The sequence below is a fragment of the Balaenoptera physalus genome, assembly GCF_965194825.1.
Source record: "Balaenoptera physalus genome assembly, chromosome: 2".
NCBI lineage: Eukaryota > Metazoa > Chordata > Mammalia > Artiodactyla > Balaenopteridae > Balaenoptera > Balaenoptera physalus.
In genome coordinates this window covers 144644662-144664357 of record NC_138883.1, presented here as the reverse complement: position 1 = coordinate 144664357, position 19696 = coordinate 144644662, and the positions used below count along the sequence as shown (strand labels likewise).

General features: G+C 38.7%; 1 protein-coding gene and 1 long non-coding RNA gene across 8 annotated transcripts in view; one reads left to right on the top strand and one right to left on the bottom strand.

Moving 5' to 3' along the window:
- Nucleotides 1-19696, bottom strand: part of LOC309654491 (endophilin-A3) — a 661335-nt gene that overhangs the window by 434164 nt on the left and 207475 nt on the right. For all 7 annotated transcript variants that reach the window (XM_082448502.1, XM_082448513.1, XM_082448512.1 and 4 more), the window contains one exon: nt 5867-5935. In XM_082448502.1, coding sequence (XP_082304628.1) covers nt 5867-5875 — 9 coding nt within the window. In that variant the 5' untranslated portion in view covers nt 5876-5935. The remainder of the gene's footprint in view (nt 1-5866; nt 5936-19696) is intronic.
- Nucleotides 1-19696, top strand: part of LOC309654607 — a 535162-nt gene that overhangs the window by 346284 nt on the left and 169182 nt on the right. The gene's annotated exons all lie outside the window — the stretch shown is intronic.

Here is a 19696-nt window from a genome sequence, read left to right as displayed (position 1 = left end):
AACTTGAATTTCTGTACTCGTATAAGGATGTCATAATAAGGATTCATATGAGAAACTACCTCAGTAAGCCAACAACAAAAGAATCATCATCACTAGTATCAATATTATCACTGAGATACATATTCTTCTGTTCTGTGGGCAGAAGATGCTAACAACAAAGGTTTCCCTGCCAGGTTAAGACTGAATCTTTCCTTCCTCAAAACCATTCCTGGATACTCTGGCTGTTGGTTAACCAGAAAACGAATGTGAGAATATACAATAAAAGTTAACTATGCACATTTCAATAGCTTTACTTTATACCATCAATAGCCCAAAAGAAAATGTTTTAAAGGAAAAGGAGATCCCGCTCATAAGAGCAGCAATTAAAAAATAAGCAATAACGAGGAAGAAATATTATGAGAAATGTACAATACATACTTGAAAAGCTGCATTCCTAGATGGGAAAATTCAGTTTTGGAAAGATGTGAATCCTCCCCCAATTAACATGTAAAAGGAATTCAAAGCCTATCACACTTTCAATTTTTTCTTTTTTTTGTTAAAACTTGGCAAATTAATAATAAAGTTAGATTCATACATCACACTACCTACAGGGTTAAAAATATGGACCTAAAAACAAACTGTAAAAGTACTAAACTATGCAGGAGAATATTTTGAAATACTGGGGTGGAAAGGATATTCCAGGTATCACCGAAATCCAAGCATCAAAGATGAAAAGACCAAAATTCTGACTCCATAAAATTTCAAATGGAACGGTGAATAGACACAATACACGAAGTTTGATAAAAGTGGTGAACAGAAACTAAAATGCAAAAAAATAAAGGGTTAGTATCTATTATACTCCATACTCCCATTAAGAAAAAAAAGCAACCCGACTAGAAAGAAGGCAATCCACAAAAGAGGAGAAATATAAGTTGCTTATAAACATTTGACAAAATATTCAGGAAAATTATAAATTAAAAGGAGATACTTTCCACTCACCAGATTGACCCCCCCAAAAATCTTTTTTAATTGACTAGACCCCATATAAGGTATTATACAGGTGTGGAGTAATGGGCCCTTTCATATACAATAGGAGTGCTAAATGATACGATCTTTTTGAGATCAAGGTGAAGTACCTATTAATGTACCATCTATCATACTTCCAGGGGCTTAGCATCTAGAAACATACCAGTAAACTGCAGGGAGGTAAAAAGATGTTTCTTAGACCATTTTACATAGTCATAAAAACTGAAAACAACTTAAATTACAATCAATAGGAGATTGACTTGATAAATTGTGAAACATTCAAATAAGGAATACTCTTTAATCACAGGGAGAAAATACACAGAAGATCTATATGTACTGGGAAGACGTCCACTGTGCGTTGCTAAGGAAAAAAGCAAGCTGGGAGTGATTTCTAATACAAAAAACCTCATTTTTGTCATTTAAAAATCTATGGGGGCTTCCCTGGTGGCGCAGTGGTTGAGAATCTGCCTGCTAATGCAGGGGACACGGGTTCAAGCCCTGGTCTGGGAAGATCCCACATGCCGCGGAGCAACTAGGCCCGTGAGCCACAACTACTGAGCCTGCGCGTCTGGAGCCTGTGCTCCGCAACAAGAGAGGGGCCACGATAGTGAGAGGCCCGCGCACCGCGATGAAGAGTGGCCCCCGCTTGCCGCAACTAGAGAAAGCCCTTGCACAGAAACGAACACCCAACACAGCCAAAAATTAATTAATTAATTTTTTAAAAAAGTGAATAAAAATCTATGATCTGTTCAGGGTCAGAAGCTTTCGATGAAGCACTCTCATCCAACCTGAAATTGTATTTGTTCCCCTTAGCTGAATGCTTAAATTTGGGGACCCAGGAAGGTTTAAAAAGACAGTACAGAAATGAAGAAATGAATCAAACCCATATTACTGATACACGTGTGCTAGCTGTGTGTGTGGGAATGCGCCTGTGTGTATGTGTACTTGACCTGGTAACGAGTTTTGTACACTTTGAACTCTCTTCAGTATGTTCAATTGTTTATGAAGATCTTTGAAATGTTTAAGAAAATTTAATAACTTAAAGTTTATATTTTATTAGAGTTACAAGAAATGTAAGTGCATAGGAAAATCCTGTTTTAGATTTGATGTTAAGTTTGAGGGACTCCTATGCACTGCATTTGTATTGCAGGAATTTGCATTAAGGGAATTTGCTTAATTATGTAACTAGTTGGTGACAAATGTATAAGGATTTCATCTGTTCAGCTTATGACTTAATGGAAACTAAAATGAAGATTAACTAAAAATGATCATCATTTTTATACTGAAATTACTAAATTTATAAATAAAATCCATATGTGCAGTTTAAGGCTTAAGAAGACTAGGTTTTTTATCGTATAATATTGCTTATATGTGGAATCGAGAAAAATGGTACAGATGAACTTATTTGCAAAGCAGAAATAAGAGTCACAGATGTAGAGAACAAACTTATGGTTACCAAGGGGGGAAGGGAGGGTGGGATGAACTGGGAGATTGGGACTGACATATATACACTACTATGTATAAAACAGATAACTAATGAGAACCTGCTGTATAGCACAGGGAACTCTACTCAGTGCTCTGTGGTGACCTAAATGGGAAGGAAATCCAAAAAAGAGGGGATATATGTATACATATGACTGATTCACTTTGCTGTACAGCAGAAACTAACACAACATTGTAAAGCAACTATACTCCAATAAAAATTAATTTTAAAAAAAGAAAAAGAAAAAAACTAGGTTTTAGATTTATAACTTTATATATATTCAATATTAATTAAAACACAACGTAGAGTGGTCATTCCATGTATACAACCCTCTTTGGACATGAAAAGCCACCAGGTATCTAGGAGTCACCTCCGAGGGGTGAGGATGAGAGGAGGTAGAGGCAGGAATACTTTCTACTTAGACTCTTCTATTTCTTTTGGGAAAAAAATGCCAAGAAACAAATGGCCTAAAACTCACAGGCCTTGATGTACACCTACTGGTGGTGCTTCCAGGACAGCCCAGGAATCAATGCAAGGAATAAACCCTTTACAAATTAAAGAGGGTGCCACTAAACGCGTTGGCAAAAATAGGCAATCAAGTTGAACACTGAAAAAAATAACTCACGTAGTTTAAAAACAAAAAAATTAAAAACAAAACCTCCCTTCTAGAATAACTAGGGACATCGGGGGGTGGGTGTGTGTGTTCAGGTTAAGAAAATGCAATGCAAATATCTCAGCAAACCATCAGGACAAACAGGGGAAAGCAGAGAGGTGAAAATTATTTTTGTAAAGTCTACCTGGTGTGAGGGCGTCTTTGTTTGTAGATTAAATCTGGAATTTCCATTTGTGTTGGTACCCTACCCCTGAGGTGCCCAAAACCTGTGCCACTGACACTCCCAGACCTCAGCCCTTGAGTTAGAGAGCTGCTGGCAGCCCTGATTTCTGACACCTGTTTATAATAATCTCTCTTTTTTTTTAATTTAAAGAATCGGGAGATTGGGATTGACATATATACACTAATAGGTATAAAATGGATAACTAATAAGAACCTGCTGTATAAAAAAATAAATAAAATACAATTCAAAAATTCAGGAAAAAAAAAAGAATCCACATCTGTCATTATATCCTTCTTATTCCTTTTGTAGTTTAGTTGTGTTTTCCCTTTTCCCTCTCTTGCTCACACTTAGTAGAGGTGGTCTTTCAAAAAAAAAAAAAAAAGAGTTCTTGGTTTTATTTATTGATTCTACCTTTTTGTTATTATTGTTTTATATTTTATTAATTTCTCATTTATCTGTATTGATTTCTTCCTTCCACCTAGAGTGATTTACTTTGCTGTTGTTTTCCTAGCTTTTTGGCTTGAATGACTTACTCACTCTCTTCCAACATTTATTTTCTATTAAATGCATTGAAGACTTAGCCATATATCACAGGTTTTGACATACAGAGTTCTCGTGACTAAGTGATCTTTAATTTTATTTTTCATTTCCTCTTGAAACAAGAATTATTTTTACATGTCCTTCCATTTCCAAACATCCAGAATTTGGCAACTATACCTTCCTTGTAATCCTTGTGTTCTATGATTTTACTTTGAGAAATTTGTTGAGTCCTTTTTCCCATAGCCCAATAAATAATTGATTATTGAAATTGTTTTAAAGAAATTTGAAATGAATTCTCAATTTGAGGAATGCAGATATCTATATTATTTACAATCAAAGTTAATAGTCATATTTTATGAAAATTCTCTATGAGCCTAACTATTATTTAATTATCTGTTATTTTATGAGAAAGGTATGCAAAATCGTCTACTCTGATTTTTGTCAGTTCTCTATGCATTGACAGCTTTTACCTTACATATTCAGATGCCATGCTAAATGATTTATAATCGTTCATAACTGTTATAATTTCCTGATAGATTACATGATACATCTTTCTATAATTTTTTAAAACCCTCTTTTTCCTTTTAGTGGCCTCATATTTTACCTTATTCACCTCTTCTAGAAAGTCCTTAAAACTTCTTGACCTATTAAATATTTCCATGCTTTTCACTGCTGCAATAAAACAGATAATAGATTTTCTTTTTGTATTTCTTCTGTCACTCATTCAGGTTTTGGGAGGGAAAGGAAGTAAACAAGAGGGGTCTCAGTCCAATAACGGAAACTAAAATTATTGAAATGTACTTTTAAACTTAACATCTCAACTGAATCATTTTATTAGTAATAAAGTTACACAAATATCTTTATTTATCAAGAGATTTTTAAAGTAATTTTAGGTATGCCAATGATGTTTAAATGTTCTATGATTTTCAATCTTCAGAAACTAACTTTTTCCAAAAGCAAAACAAAATAAGCTTTCTATCAAGGCCTTAACATTTCTAGAAAATTAATTGTGCTCACCCAGAAAATAAGAAGCTCCCTGGAGGACAGTGTGGCCAGGTCCAGGGTATCCTGAAGACAGTAACCCCTACACCCCCAAGGCACAGTCTGGGGCTGGACTTCCTTCCCCAGAATCTGCTGAAAGCTCTACTACCTGCTATAGCCTGTATCTTCCATGTTACACCTGAGGAAAGATGCTTTGCTTTCTCTCTGCCCTCTCTCACCTGGGGACTCTAATTATTAAAACTAGGCTATTTTTAAAGGTCCCAAAACAAAGGGGAAAGGACCTGAGGAAGCTGATAATTAGTGATGGTCCCACTTCTGCCTCCACCTAAACTACTTCACACAGTTGACCAGGAAGCTTGTTCAGGGACCGAGACTCTACAGTCTTCCTTTGTCATGTGTTATCAATCACGTCTGTAACGTGCTCATTGTATTTTTTAAATGCTTTCATACACGTTAATTTTTCTGCATAATTCTCAAAACATCCACACAAGGCAAGCAGAGCACACATTATCATCCTTGTGTCATCCGTCAGGAAAGTCTGAAACCAGCTTATCCAAGTTGATTGACATGGCTGGTTCCAGTGGATAAAAATTACTTGTTATGCAGCTGCTGCAACACGTGGGAACAGGGTCAGAGTCTTCCACACATTAAATCAATATTTATATATTCGAATAGCCTCCTCCCAGTAATACGTTTCGACTCTCCAAGATATTAAATCACAATCACTTTGGCCTAAACTGTTTGCCAAGATGGACCATCTTTTGAGCATTCTGACTCTTGTCCACTAGAGGGAACCAGTTAGCCATATTCCCATCTCCCAAGGTCCAGGGTCTTTATTTGGACCTTGAAGTATGAAAGAACTTCCTTTTGGACTCTATAATTCACACCTGAATTCAAACATTCTAGATCCCCACTCTAATATCCTTTAAAGTATCAGTATATCTCATATCACAATGAAAGTCAAATTTATAAGATAATTTACATTAAAATGTTCTCTTACCCTTTCCATGTCAAGAAATTCATCATCTAGTTTCGTTCCTTCAACGCCACTTATTTTTTCACTAAACAGCTGTAGAAATAAACACAAGTAATTGTACTGTACAATCATTTGTTATCACAGTATTTGACCCAAATTATTACAAACAAAAACAAAAAAACTCAGGTTCAGCTTGTTGGATTTTTTTGAATTAAGTCCTTTAAGAAAATTGTTGGAAGGAGTAACCATAGCTAAGAACATGGGAAGATACACATTCCTCACTCATTCAACAGATATTTATTATGCACTTACTATATGTAAAACACATGGTAGTTGCTCTAGTAGAAACATAAATAAGATTAATCCTGGTCATCCAGGAACCCACAGTTCAGCAAAAGAGTTCATATACCAACAGTCAACTAAAATACAAGGGAGAGGGCTTCCCTGGTGGCACAGTGGTTAAGAATCCATCTGCCAATGCAGGGGACACGGGTTCGAGCCCTGGACCGGGAAGATCCCACACGCTGTGGAGCAGCTAAGCCCGTGCACCACAGCTACTGAGCCTTCGCTCTAGAGCCCGCAAGCCACAACTACTGAGCCCACACACCACAGCTACTGAAGCCCACGTGCCTAGAACCCGGGCTCCGCAACAAGAGAAGCCACCACAATGAGAAGCCCGCGCACCGCAATGAAGAGTAGCCCCCGCTCGCTGCAACTACAGAAAGACTGTGCGCAGCAACGAAGACCCAACACAGCCAAAAATAAATAAATAAGTTTATAAAATACAAGGGAGAAACAGTAAGAATACAAAATAATAGTACAGAACACAAATTATTGTAAACATCTTAAGTGATACGCATTTCAGTGATTCATAGAAAGGATTCTGCGAACCTACAGTGTAAAGGGTAAGGGTGGGGGTCATCCAGGACTTGTTTCCTAGAAGGCTTGGCATCTGAACTGGCTTTTTAAGGACAGGGGACATTTCAACAGGCAGGACTGAAGGAAGGCCTTCTGGTGTGAGGCAGCGTGAAAAAAGACCCAGAGGCAGCAATTTGTAGGGCAGTTTCTCAACCTTGGCACTCTGATATTCAGATGAGATCATTCTTTGCTGAGGAGACTGTCCTGTGCATTGTGGGATGTTTAACAGCATCCCTGGCCTCTACCTACTAGAAACCAGCAGCACACACAACCCCACTGTGAAAACCAACAATGTCTCCGGACAGTTGAGAACTACTGGTATAGGACCAAGTGTGCTCAAGAAACAGCAAGAAATTTGGTTTAACTCTAATGAATGGTACTCAAGGGAGAATGAAGGAAAATAAAAGCTGAAAGGTAGGCAGAGGCCAGACCACACAGATTCTCAAATGCCAAGGTAAGGAATATGATTGAGAAGTCCCTAGAGTTTCTTCATCAAACAATGCAGTTGGAAAACCTTTTAGAAAACCAACTTTGGCTCCAGTATGGGTTGGATTAGAAAACAAGGAGACTGGATTAGCAGTAGAAAATATGTTAAGTCACTTTCTTTAGAAAAGTACACATCTACAGGATTTGTTTACACCTTTAAGATACTTATATGAATATAAAACTCAGTAGTAAAGGGAGGTGGGTGCCACCAATTAATGGTAAAAAAAAATTGTAGGTTGTTTTAAATGTTAAGTGTGGTTTTCTGCTACTACTTACACTACTACTATCAGACACACAGTATCACTGTTTAATAGGAAGAATATACATGCAGACAGTATTTAACTTAAATTTGAGGTGTGAGAGGGAATTACTTGAAGAGAGATGAAAGATTACCAAAAAAAGGCTACAACTCCCCATCTTCCCTGTTTCTATGTCTTTGCCATCCCTCCTAGACAGAGCTGGAGTCTATTTCCACCCTAATGAATCGAGCTGGGCATGTGACTTGTTTTGACCCATAAAAACAAGCCTAGGCTCTACAAGATCTTGTGTGCTTTCACTCGTTCTCTTGAAACCCTGCTGCCACCATGTGAACAAGCCTGAGATAATTTGCTAGGTGGTGAGAGACAAGTGGCCCCAACACCTTCAGTCAGGACAACCAGTTAATTCCCCAAACCAGAGCTCTTTAGTTTGACCTGCAGCTGACTGCAGACACTGTGAAAGCCCAGCCGATACCAGCATAATCTGCTGACCCATGGAAGCATGGGTCATTTACATGGTCATTGTTCTAGACCACTAAATGTTGGAGCACTTTGTTACTCAATAGAAGCTGACAGATACACTAAGACAATAGTTTTTGTTTTCAGGCTCAGTATTGAAGTCAGAGAGGATTATTCTAATGCCTTGATACCAGGGGTAACCTTCAACAAGAACAATTGAGAATCCCATTGCCATACACCAAGCAGTGTTTGAAACAGATATCCATCAATTAAGTCCCCCAAATCTCTTTTTGTTCAGTAGTGAAATCATTTAAAATACTGGTTCTTAACTTTGGAGGTAATTTTCTGAAAATCTAATGAAAATTACAAAACCACACCCCAGGAAAAACCCTCCACGTTCTGTTGCATGGTAAATTGCAAAAATGGCCATAATGCTTTGCAGTTCCTCCCATCAAGATATGGATTTTATTTCTCCACCCATGACTTGCTTTAGTCAATTGAATAGAATGTAAACAACCCTGTGTGAGTATTGACTTTGGACCTTATAGATACATTATAGCTATAAAGAGACTTGGTAGATACTTCTGCTCACTCTCTGAGGTCCACTGTGACCATCTCCATGTGAATAAGCCTGAGCTTGCCTGCTAGAGAATAAAAGACCACTTGGAACAGAGATAGCTGTCCCAGCTGAGCCATCCCAGAGCACCAAAACCACAGCTCACCTGACCACTGACCACCAAGAGGTCAGTGAGCCTGAGCCCAGCTAAGATCAGCCAGACCAACAGACCCACCCAGTAAATCCCAGCTCAAATTGCTGACCTACAGAGCTGTGAACTAAATAAATGGGTTTTGTTTTAAGTCACTATGTTCAGGGGGTGGTTTGTTACACAGCAAAACTGACTGATACAATTACCTGCAATTTCAGAGGGCTACTGGAACCACAGAAGCCCATGCATATATCCTTGTTTTAAAATATCCCTTTGACAATCCTTCTAGGATTGAGAGTTAGACCTGAAACCTACCCAGCCTGAATCAGTTCTCACTGGGTCAGGTTATACTTGTCCTATTTTTAGAAATCAGAGTGTCTAATAGAAGGAGTGTTCCCACTTTTAAGAACAGAAACTAATGAGATTAATATTTGTTTCTTATTTGGAAGGAGACACCAATATGGGATTTTTTTCAACAGGAGTCATGGTTAAGAGTCATGATCATTCCTCTGTTTTTCCTGAATTCCCCAGTGATGTTCAGCTGTTTTGAAAAGTAAGTATAAATAGACGCATGGTATTAGCTCTTTAGACCACTTGACGATATTTAATTCTTCATCATTCAAGAAATATTGTTGAGCATCTACTATGTGATAGGGAGACATAAAGATGAGAAAGACAGGGGTGATCACTACAGGGCTCCTGACCTCATTCCAGAGTTACAGAAACTGCAGTCCTATTTCTTTTAAGTGTTGGAAGCTATATATAAATACTGAAGCTTCTACTTCTGGTCAAAATGACTAGATAAACTCAACTATGATACATGGCCTATGCTCTCAATACATAGCAATAAAAGATTAAGTATCAAAAGAGAAAACCAAAAAGATAAGCAATGCTTAAAAAGAGAATAAAGTTTTTGTGCGGACAAGAAAAGGAACAGAAACACAATATGGTGAGCAGGGTTGAAGCCTCAGTCTTGCTGAGCTTCTTGTCTGCCACAGGCTCTGGCAGCCAGCAGTCCGGTTCCTTTTGGGTAAAAAGGGATCTAAAGTGTTCCATGAGACAAGAGCCTGGAATCAAGCTCTGCTCAAAGCCAGGGGATGGGAAGGAAAGGAGGCTGGAAAAAATATCCAGATGCAAACCACTGTCCGAGGTTAGTATGTTTGGGAATCTGCAGGCTCATGGAGACTGGAGAGCAAAGAACCAATCAAGTTACCACCTCCACCCCCCACCAGCTCTGTGGCTAGATTGAGATATCCCCAATATCACCATAGAACAGAAACCATCATTCAGCATCTGGGCCTTAGGAAGCGAGGTGGAAGAAATCACAACCACTAGATAGAAGGGTGCACAGAGGGATTACAAGTGACAAAAAAGACTCCCTCCCCAATTAAAAGTAAGCCTCTAAATCTAAATTCTAAGGCACATGAATCAATATAACACCAAGTAAGATAGCCAACAAAATCACAGATCACAACATGAATTTACTCCTGGTGAAAATACTTTTATGAAACAATCTGACAAAGACTTTATATGTTTAGACATTACCAATATGATAAATGAAGGAATAACTTCTATTAATAAAGAGCAAGTAATTACACAAAAGGAGGGGATTCTTAAATAGCTCTATAAAATTAGAAATCTTGGAAATAAAAAAATAGATAGTCATGAAAATGAAAAATTCAAGAGATGATATAAACTCCAGACTGGGCATAATCAGAGAGAGAACTGGTAAACTGGAAAATATTACTAAGGAAACTTACCAAAGAACAAAAAAATTTAAAGGACAAAGAAGTTTTACTTTTTTAATATGAAATGTCAGTGAATATGGAGCATAAGTGAGAGGCTCCAAGATATACCTGATAGGCATTCCAGAAAAAATGACATCATATGAGAGAATCAATATTTTGATTTAATAGCTCTATTTTTCCTACAATTAAAGGAAAATATGAGTCTACAGTTTGAAAGTGCACTCAAGTGCTAAGCAAGATAAATATTAACTCATACCTAGACACATCAAGATCTCAAGAATAAAAATTTCTAAAACTACCACAGGGGGGAAAACAAACAAACAACCAAAGCAACAATAAAAATGACAGATTTCTCTTTGGCAAGAATAGACGCCAGGATACAATGGAGGTAAAGCTTCAAAGTGCTGAGAAGAAATAAGTGAAAATCTAGAATTTTATGTCTCCCTAAACTGTTGTTTAATAAAGAGAACAAAATAAAGATATATACAGACTATCACAGTCACTAATAAAAGTAATGCTAAAATACTTCATCAAGGAAATAAAAATTGAACCAAAATGGAAAGTATGGATCACAAGAAACAATGGTGAGAACAGGAATTGAAAAACTCTGGTGGTAAATGTAACTATTGATTAAAAAACAAACAAGCAAAAGGTAAAATTAAATCCTTAAGCAATAATAACATAAGGAGCAGGAAGTGTGTTCGGTGGATATTTTGAACAGGCTAAGGTTTGTCTGTGTTCAGGAGGAGGCGGGAAATGGGCATAACTGTAACATTGTTATAACAATGTATGAGAAGTATCTGCTTTATATAATTAATGGTAACTATTAAAAGCACAGAACAATAATATACATATAATACTATGTGGGTTATAACATAGTATCCATACCAGCACATTTGGAAAATCAGTGTTTTCCAATCCAAAAGAAAACAAAAGGCAAAGGATATGGAGGGGAACATAAAAGATGACCAGTGGAAACTACAAAATAAGACAGTAATCAGAAGTCCAAATAAATTAGTAATCATTATCTACGTAAATCAATTCAATTCAACCCGTGAAAGGATAATTAATAGAGTAGATTTTTTAAATCCAGCTATATAGAGCTTTTAAGAGACACACCTAAGACACAACACACAGAAAGAGTGAAAATAGATAAATTATACATACTAGGGAAATACTAATCAAACTAAACCCAGTCAACAATAATATCAAACAAAAGAGACTTTAAGGCAAAGCATTAATAAGGATAGAGACTTAACCTGATAATAAAAGGAGCAATCCACCAAAATTCTGTTATAATATAATCCACCTAACAGCATAACTTCAGAAAAAAAAAAAAAAAAAGTAAAGCAAAAACTGAAAGAAATAACTGAAACTAACAAATCCAGTCATTAAGGGGATTTTAACACAACTCTATCAGAAAACTGACAGATTTAAAAAAAAAAAAAAAAAACTTGGAAGGGATATATATGGTTTGAATAATCAAATTAATAACCCTAATCAAATATGCACAAATACATATATCCCTCCGGTCAATAAACAGACAATGTATAGTCTTTGCAAGTATAGATAGAACATTAGAAACACTGACCATTTACTAGGTCACAAATCAGTCAGTACCACACAGAACACATTTTTAACCATAATGCAATTAAATTAGAAATCTACAATATAAATAACTATGTAGGTATAAAATTTTAGAATTCAGTCCTAAATTACGATGAGTTTAAAAGGAAATCCTAAGAGGAATTAGCAAAATAATAATAATAGCAATAAAAATACTGTATGTCAAAACCTGTGAGATGCAGCAAAAGCAGTGTTTAGAAAGCAGTGTATTACCTTAAATTCATTTTTTTAAAAAACCACCTCAGTGTTTCAAACTGACACATATCATTCAATCTAATTCAACAAACATCTGAAAGTCTACCAACTAGGTCAATATGCTAGAGATACAAAGATCAATCAATCTACATTCCAGCCACTTACAGGCCCATTGAGAAGCAAAAGTAAATGGCCACAACACAATGAGATGCAGATAACAGAGATGCAGAATTTGCTGTTCAAACCCAGATGGAAGAAAGAAAATTAAATGGCTGAAAAGATGCCAAGAAATTTCCAGAAATGAGCCTAGAAGGATATATGGAGTGCACCAAGGAGACTAGAGAAGAAGTGGCATTTCTGGCAGAGAGAATAGCATAGGCAAAGGCATACCTTATTAAATATGTATATATATGGGCTTCCCTGGTGGTGTAGTCGTTAAGAATCTGCCTGCCAGTGCAGGGGACACGGGTTTGAGCCCTGGTCCGGGAAGATCCCACATGCCGCGGAGCAACTAAACCCATGCGCCACACTACTGAGCCTGCGCTCTAGAGCCCGTGAGCCACAAGTACTGAGCCCATGCGCCAGAACTACTGAAGCCCACGCACATAGAGCCCAGGTTCTGCAACGAGAAGACACTGCAATGAGAAGTCCGCACACCACCAGAAGAGTAGCCCCCGCTCGCTGCAACTAGAGAAAGCCCACACACAGCAACGAAGACCCAAAGCAGCCAAAGATAAATTAATTAATTTTAAAATATACATATATATGAAGGCACTTAGGAAACAGCATAACAATACAATAAAGATAATGAACATGGAAATCTGACCCCAAATGAAAATGAACATACAAGCATATAGGCAGAGGTCAGATTATGAGGGTGAATTTAATCCTGTGGGCAATGGATTTTTAAGCAGGTGAGTGATATGACTGGGGCTGCATTTCAGGAATATTACTTGAATGGTCCATGGGAGAATGCACTGCAGGGGAACCAGAAGGTGGAAAAGGAGATCCACTGGGAGATAAGAAGGGACACACACAAGATGAAGAGGTAGACTGGGGAAGAGTGTCCAAATTTCACTCTAAAACTCTCCTATCTTCTTCAACTTTAAACACAAGTTGCCCTCACCTATTCAGCTTTTCCATGCCCAAACATTGCCTCTGACCTGGGCTTACTAGATGGAAGTTGCGAATCTAAAATACACATAGCTAAGGGAATGTGTCTCGTGTGATCTTCCCCTGGTGAGAAAGAGGATTATGCTGCAAATTAGACCTATCCCAGGATTGCGTGTTGCTATAATCAGAGATAACTCTTCATTCACCATCTACTTCTTGGTAGGCTCCAATTTCGTCAATAACAGGAAAATAAAAACCATTTTCAAAGACTACAATCAAGCAGTGATGTAAAAGCAATTTATTTGGGGGACATGAAGCTTTTGCATTTGGCTTTTCATCTAGATATGCTGGGGTTTTAGTGGTAAATGTTAACACAGTCTTGGCCTTATTCTTGTGCAAAAATCTGTTTTCAAAGAAACCTTGGCTTCTCTACCTTCTACCCTTTTATGAAGCAGAAAGTAAATAGCAAGAAAGCCAGAATCTAGGAGAAAATGTAAAAAAGCAAATTTTATACCTCAGGATTTTAGAATGTGCTCTAGAACAGTATTTTCCAATATGTGTGCCACAAAACACTAGCTGCACAGGACACGAACAAAGGTCAGACAAAAGAACAGCTCCTTCACCATATAAGTTTGGAAACATGGGGATAAACAAAATTAAGCAGATTTCTTTACTAAAACACTTTTCAGAGACTTTAAAATGTAAATGGGCATTGCAGATTTCCAAGGGGGTGCATATAAGATAGAGCATTTCCCACCCTTATGTGGTCATGGGAGATGTCTCATACGAGGAAAAATCTCAGTGGAGATTCTGAGAAGCCCTGAACAAAAAATTTCACCTTCTCTACTAGTCCTTTTTTTTTTTTTTCTTTCAACCACTTAGTAGCTATGCTCTGCTCCTTTCAGCTTGGAAAATATGGCAATACTCAAGTATAAATAAAAATAATTAAGGAGACTTGTAAGTTGATAACATTAGGAGATGAGCACAAGGTATTTGTGAGCTCTCTGTACCAGTTTTGCAACTTTTCTGTAAGTCTAAAATTATTTCAAAATATAAAATTTTAAAAAATCTCTGAAGGCTTCAGAGAGCAACCAAGGCAATCAGGATCTGAGGGGCCAAAATCATGAAGAAGGGAAATGCACCGAGAAGAGCCATACATTCACAGCTGCTTTTCCCCTTTGGGGAAATTCCTGCCTTGCAACACACGAAGTAAAAAATCTGAACAGAAAGCATCAGCCTAGAACCTGCAGCAGTCTCACTGGGCTGGGGAGAGGAAAATTGAAGTGTGCTGTAACCTAGGAAACCAGGATAAAAGAGGCCAAAATTCCAGGAAAATAAGGAAACATAAAGAAGTAAACCCGACAGGCCCTGTGCAATTTCCTCTCAAGGCTTTTGATAATTCTTAAGCTGTATATGCACAAAGCAAGATGCTAAACCACCAATACAAAGAGGCTGCTAGAAGGCTAAAGATCTAAGAGGAGATCTCTGCATTATCACAGTGATCAAGAGACAAAATTAGAGTTGAGGATGCCCAATAACGAGGAACCTCAGTAAATGGGTTTTTGGTTCAAACCCTGAAGGCCTAAGGCCCAGGACTAACTGCAAGGTAGAAAGAGACATGCCCTCACAAAGCGTGATACGTAAACTTGAATCATTACAATCCCTGTTTGCATCAAGATTCTTGACCTTTACCCTCATTATGTGCCAGAATAAAATTTCTCTCTGGAGGAAATCTTCAAATATAGTATCTGCCATTAAAATAAAAAATCATCTAGCATGCCAGAAGACCGAACCAAACAACTGAAAATTAAGAAAAAATAAAATCCAATAGGCAATCCCAATACTGACATCAAAACTATCTTTAAGACAGCTATGATTAACAAACCCACAGCTAACATCATACTCAGCTGTCAAAAACGGAAAGCTATCCCTCTAAATTAGGAACAAGACAAGGATGCCCACTCTCCCCACTCTTATTCAACATGGTATTGGAAGGCGTAACCAGAGCAATTAGGCAAAGAAAAGAAATAAAAGGCATCCATATTGGAAAGGAAGAAGTAAAACTGTCACAATTTGCAGATGGCACAATTTTATATACAGAAAACTCTAAAGATTTCACTTAAAAACTATTAGAAATAATAAACAAACACAGTAAAGTTGCAGGGTATATTATCAACATAAAAAAAACTGTTGCGTTTCTATATGCTAATCACAAGCCAACAGAAAAAGAAATTAAGAAAACAATCCCAGGGGACCTTCAAGATGGCGGAGGAGTAAGACGTGGAGATCACCTTCCTCCCCACAAATACATCAAAAATACATCTACATGTGGAACAACTCCTACAGAACACCTACTGAACACTGGCAGAAGACCTCAGAATTCCCAAAAGTCAAGAAAATCCCCATGTACCTTGGTAGGGCAAAAGAGAAAAGAAAAAACAGAGACAAAAGAATAGGGATGGGACCTGTACCTCTGGGAGGGAGCTGTGAAGGAGGAAAAGTTTCCACACACTAGGAAGCCCCTTCATTGGCAGAGACGGCGGGTGGGCAGGGGCGAAGCTTTGGAGCCATGGAGGAGAGCGCAGCAAGAGGGGTGCAGAGGGCAAAGCAGAGAGATTCCCACACAGAGGATCAGTGCCAGCCAGCACTCACCAGCCTGAGAGGCTTGTCTGCTCACCTGCTGGGGCGGCTGGGGGCTGGGAGCTGAGGCTCCGGCTTTGGAGGTCAGACCCCAGGGAGAGGACTGGGGTGGGCTGCGTGAAGACAGCCTGAGGGAGCTAGCGCACCACAGCTAGTGGGAGGGAGTCGGGGAAAAAGTCTGGACCTGCCGAAGAGGCAAGAGACCATTGTTTTGGGGTGCATGAGGAGAGGGGATTCCTTCCCCATCTGCCCACAGAAGGCAGAGCACTGCCTAAACGAGCTCCAGAGACGGGCGCAAGCCATGGCTATCAGCTTGGACCCAAGAGATGGGCATGAACCACTAACACTGCTGCTGCAGCCACCAAGAATCCTGTGTGCAAGCATGGGTCATTACCCACACTCCCCACCAGAAGCCTGTGCAGCCCGCCACTGCCAGGGTCCTGTGATCCAGGGACAACTTCCCTGGGAGAATACACAGGGTGCCTCAGGCCGTTGCAACGCCACAGCGGCCTCTACCGCCACAGCCTCACCGCGCATTCCAATTATGACTACCGTACTCGTCCCTCCCCACAGCCTGAGTGAGCCAGAGCCCCCTAATCAGCCGCTGCTTTAACCCCCTCTGGTCTGGGCAGGGAACAGGTGCCTGAGGGCGACCTACACACAGAGGTGGGGCCAAATCCAAAGCTGAACCCTGGGAGCTGTGCGAACAAAGAAGAGAAAGGGAAATTTCTCCCAGCAGCCTCAGGAGCAGTGGATTAAATCCCCACAATCAACCTGATGTACCCTGCATCTGTGGAACACCTGAATAGACAATGAATAGTCCCAAAATTGAGGCAGTGAACGTTGGGAGCAACCGTAGACTTGGGGTTTGCTGTCTGTGACTGATTTGTTTCCGATATTTATGTTTATCTTAGTTTAGTTTTTAGCGCTTGTTATCATTGGTGGATTTGTTTACTGGTGGATTTGTTTGTGTGCTGTCTTTTTTATTTATTTATTATTTTTTATGTTAATTTTTTTTCTTTCTTTTTTTCTCCCTTTTCTTCTGAGCTGTGTGGCTGACAGGGTCCTGGTGCTCCGGCCAGGTGTCAGGCCTGAGCCTCTGAGGTGGGAGAGCTGAGTTCAGGACACTGGACCACCAGAGACCTCCCAGCCCCACGTAGTATCAATAGGCTAGAGCTCTTCCAGATATCTCTGTCTCAACACTAAGACCCAGCTCCACCCAACGGCCAGCAGGCTCCAGTGCTGGACACCCCATGCCAAACAACTAGTAAGACAGGAACACAACCTCACCCATTAGCAAAGAGGCTTCCTAAAATCATACTAAGTTCACAGACACCCCAAAACACACCACCAGACGCAGCCCTGCCCACCAGAAAGACAAGATCTAGCCCCACCCACCAGAACACAGGCACCAGTCCCCTCCACCAGGAAGCCTACACAAACCACTGAACCAACTTCACTCACTGGGGGCAGACACCAAAAACAATGGGAACTATGAACCTGCAGCCTGCGAAGCGGAGACCCCAAACACAGTAAGTTAAGCAAAATGAGAAGACAGAGAAAGTCACAGCAGATGAAGGAGCAAGGTAAAAAGCCACCAGACCAAGCAAATGAAGAGGAAATAGGCAGTCCACCTGAAAAAGAATTCAGAGTAATGATAGTAAACATGATCCAAAATCTTGGAAATAGAATGGAGAAAACAGAAGAAACATTTAACAAGGACCTTATAGAACTATACAGCAAACAAACAATGATGAACAATACAATAAATGAAATTAAAAATTCTCTAGAAGGAATCAGTAGCAGAATAACTGAGGCACAAGAACAGATAAGTGACCTGGAAGATAAAATAGTGGAAATAACTACCTCAGAGCAGAATAAAAAAAAAAGAATGCAAAGAACTGAGGACAGTCTCAGAGACCTATGGGACAACATTAAACATACCAACATTTGAATTATAGGGGTCCCAGAAGAAGAAGAGAAAAAGAAGGGTCTGAGAAAATATTTGAAGAGACTACAGTTGAAAAGTTCCCTAACATGGGGAAGGAAATAGTCAATCAAGTCCAGGAAGCACAGAGAGTCCCGTACAGGATAAATCCAAGGAGAAACATGCCAAGACACATATTAATCAAACTATCAAAAATTAAATACAAAGAAAAAATATTAAAAGCAGCAAGGGAAAAGCAACAAATAACATACAAGGGAATCCCCATAAGGTTAACAGCTGATTTTGCAGCAGAAACTCTGCAAGCCAGAAGAAAGTGGCAGGACATATTTAAAGTGATGAAAGGGAAAAAGCTACAACCAAGATTACTCTACCCAGCAAGGATCTCATTCAGATTTGACGGAGAAATTAAAACCTTAACAGACAAGCAAAAGTTAAGAGAATTCAGCACCACCAAACCAGCTTTACAACAAATGCTAAAGGAACTTCTCTAGGCAGGAAACACAAGAGAAGGAAAAGACCTACAATAACAAACCCAAACAATTAAGAAAATGGGAATAGGAACATATATATCGATAATTACCTTAAATGTAAATGGATTAAATGCTCCAACCAAAAGACACAGGCTTGCTGAATGGATACAAAAATAAGACTCATATATATGCTGTCTACAGGAGACCCACTTCAGATCTAGGGACACATACAGACCTAGAGTCTGTCATACAGAGTGAAGTAAGTCAGAAAGAGAAAAACAAATACCGTATGCTAACACATATATATGGAATCTAAAAAAAAAAGAAAGAAAGAAAAAAATGGTTCTGATGAACCTAGAGGCAGGACAGATATTAAGGTGCAGACGTAGAGAATGGACTTGAGGACACGGGGAAGAGGGGGAAAGGGTAAGCTGGGACAAAGTGAGAGAGTAGCATTGACATATATACACTACCAAATGTAAAATAGATAGCCAGTGGGAAGCAGCTGCATAGCACAGGGAGATCAGCTCAGAGCTTTTTGACCACCTAGAGGGGTGGGATAGGGAGGATGGGAGGGAGACGCAAGAGGGAGGGGATATGGGGATATATGTATACATATAGCTGATTCACTTTGTTATACATCAGAAACTAACACAACATTGTAAAGCAATTATACTCCAGTAAAGATGTTTAAAAAAATACAAAGAAAACAATCCCATTTACAATCACAACAAAAAGAAATAAAATACCTAGAAATAAATTTAATCAAGGAGGTGAAAGATCTGTACACTGAAAACTATAAGACTTGATGAAAGAAATTGAAGAAGACACAAATAAATGGAATGATATTCTGTACTCATGGATTGGAAGAATTAACATTGTTAAAATGTCCATATTGCCTAAAGCAATCTACAGATTCAATGCAATCCCTATAAAAATCCCAAGGACATTTTTCACAGAAATAGAATGAAAATTTCTAAAATTTATATGGAACCACAAAAGACCCCAAATAGCCAAAGCAATCTTGAGGAAAAAGTACAAAGCTGGAGGTATCACATGCCCTGATTTTAAACTATATTATAAAGCCATAGTAATCAAAACAGCATGGTACTGGCAGAAAAAGAGATACATAGATCAGTGGAACAGAATTGAGAGCCCAGAAATAAACCCACACATATATAGACAACTAATATGAGACAAAGGAGCAAAGAGTATACAGTGGAGAAAAGATAATCATTTCAATAAATGGTGTTGGGAAAACTGGACAGCCACACAGACACACAAAAA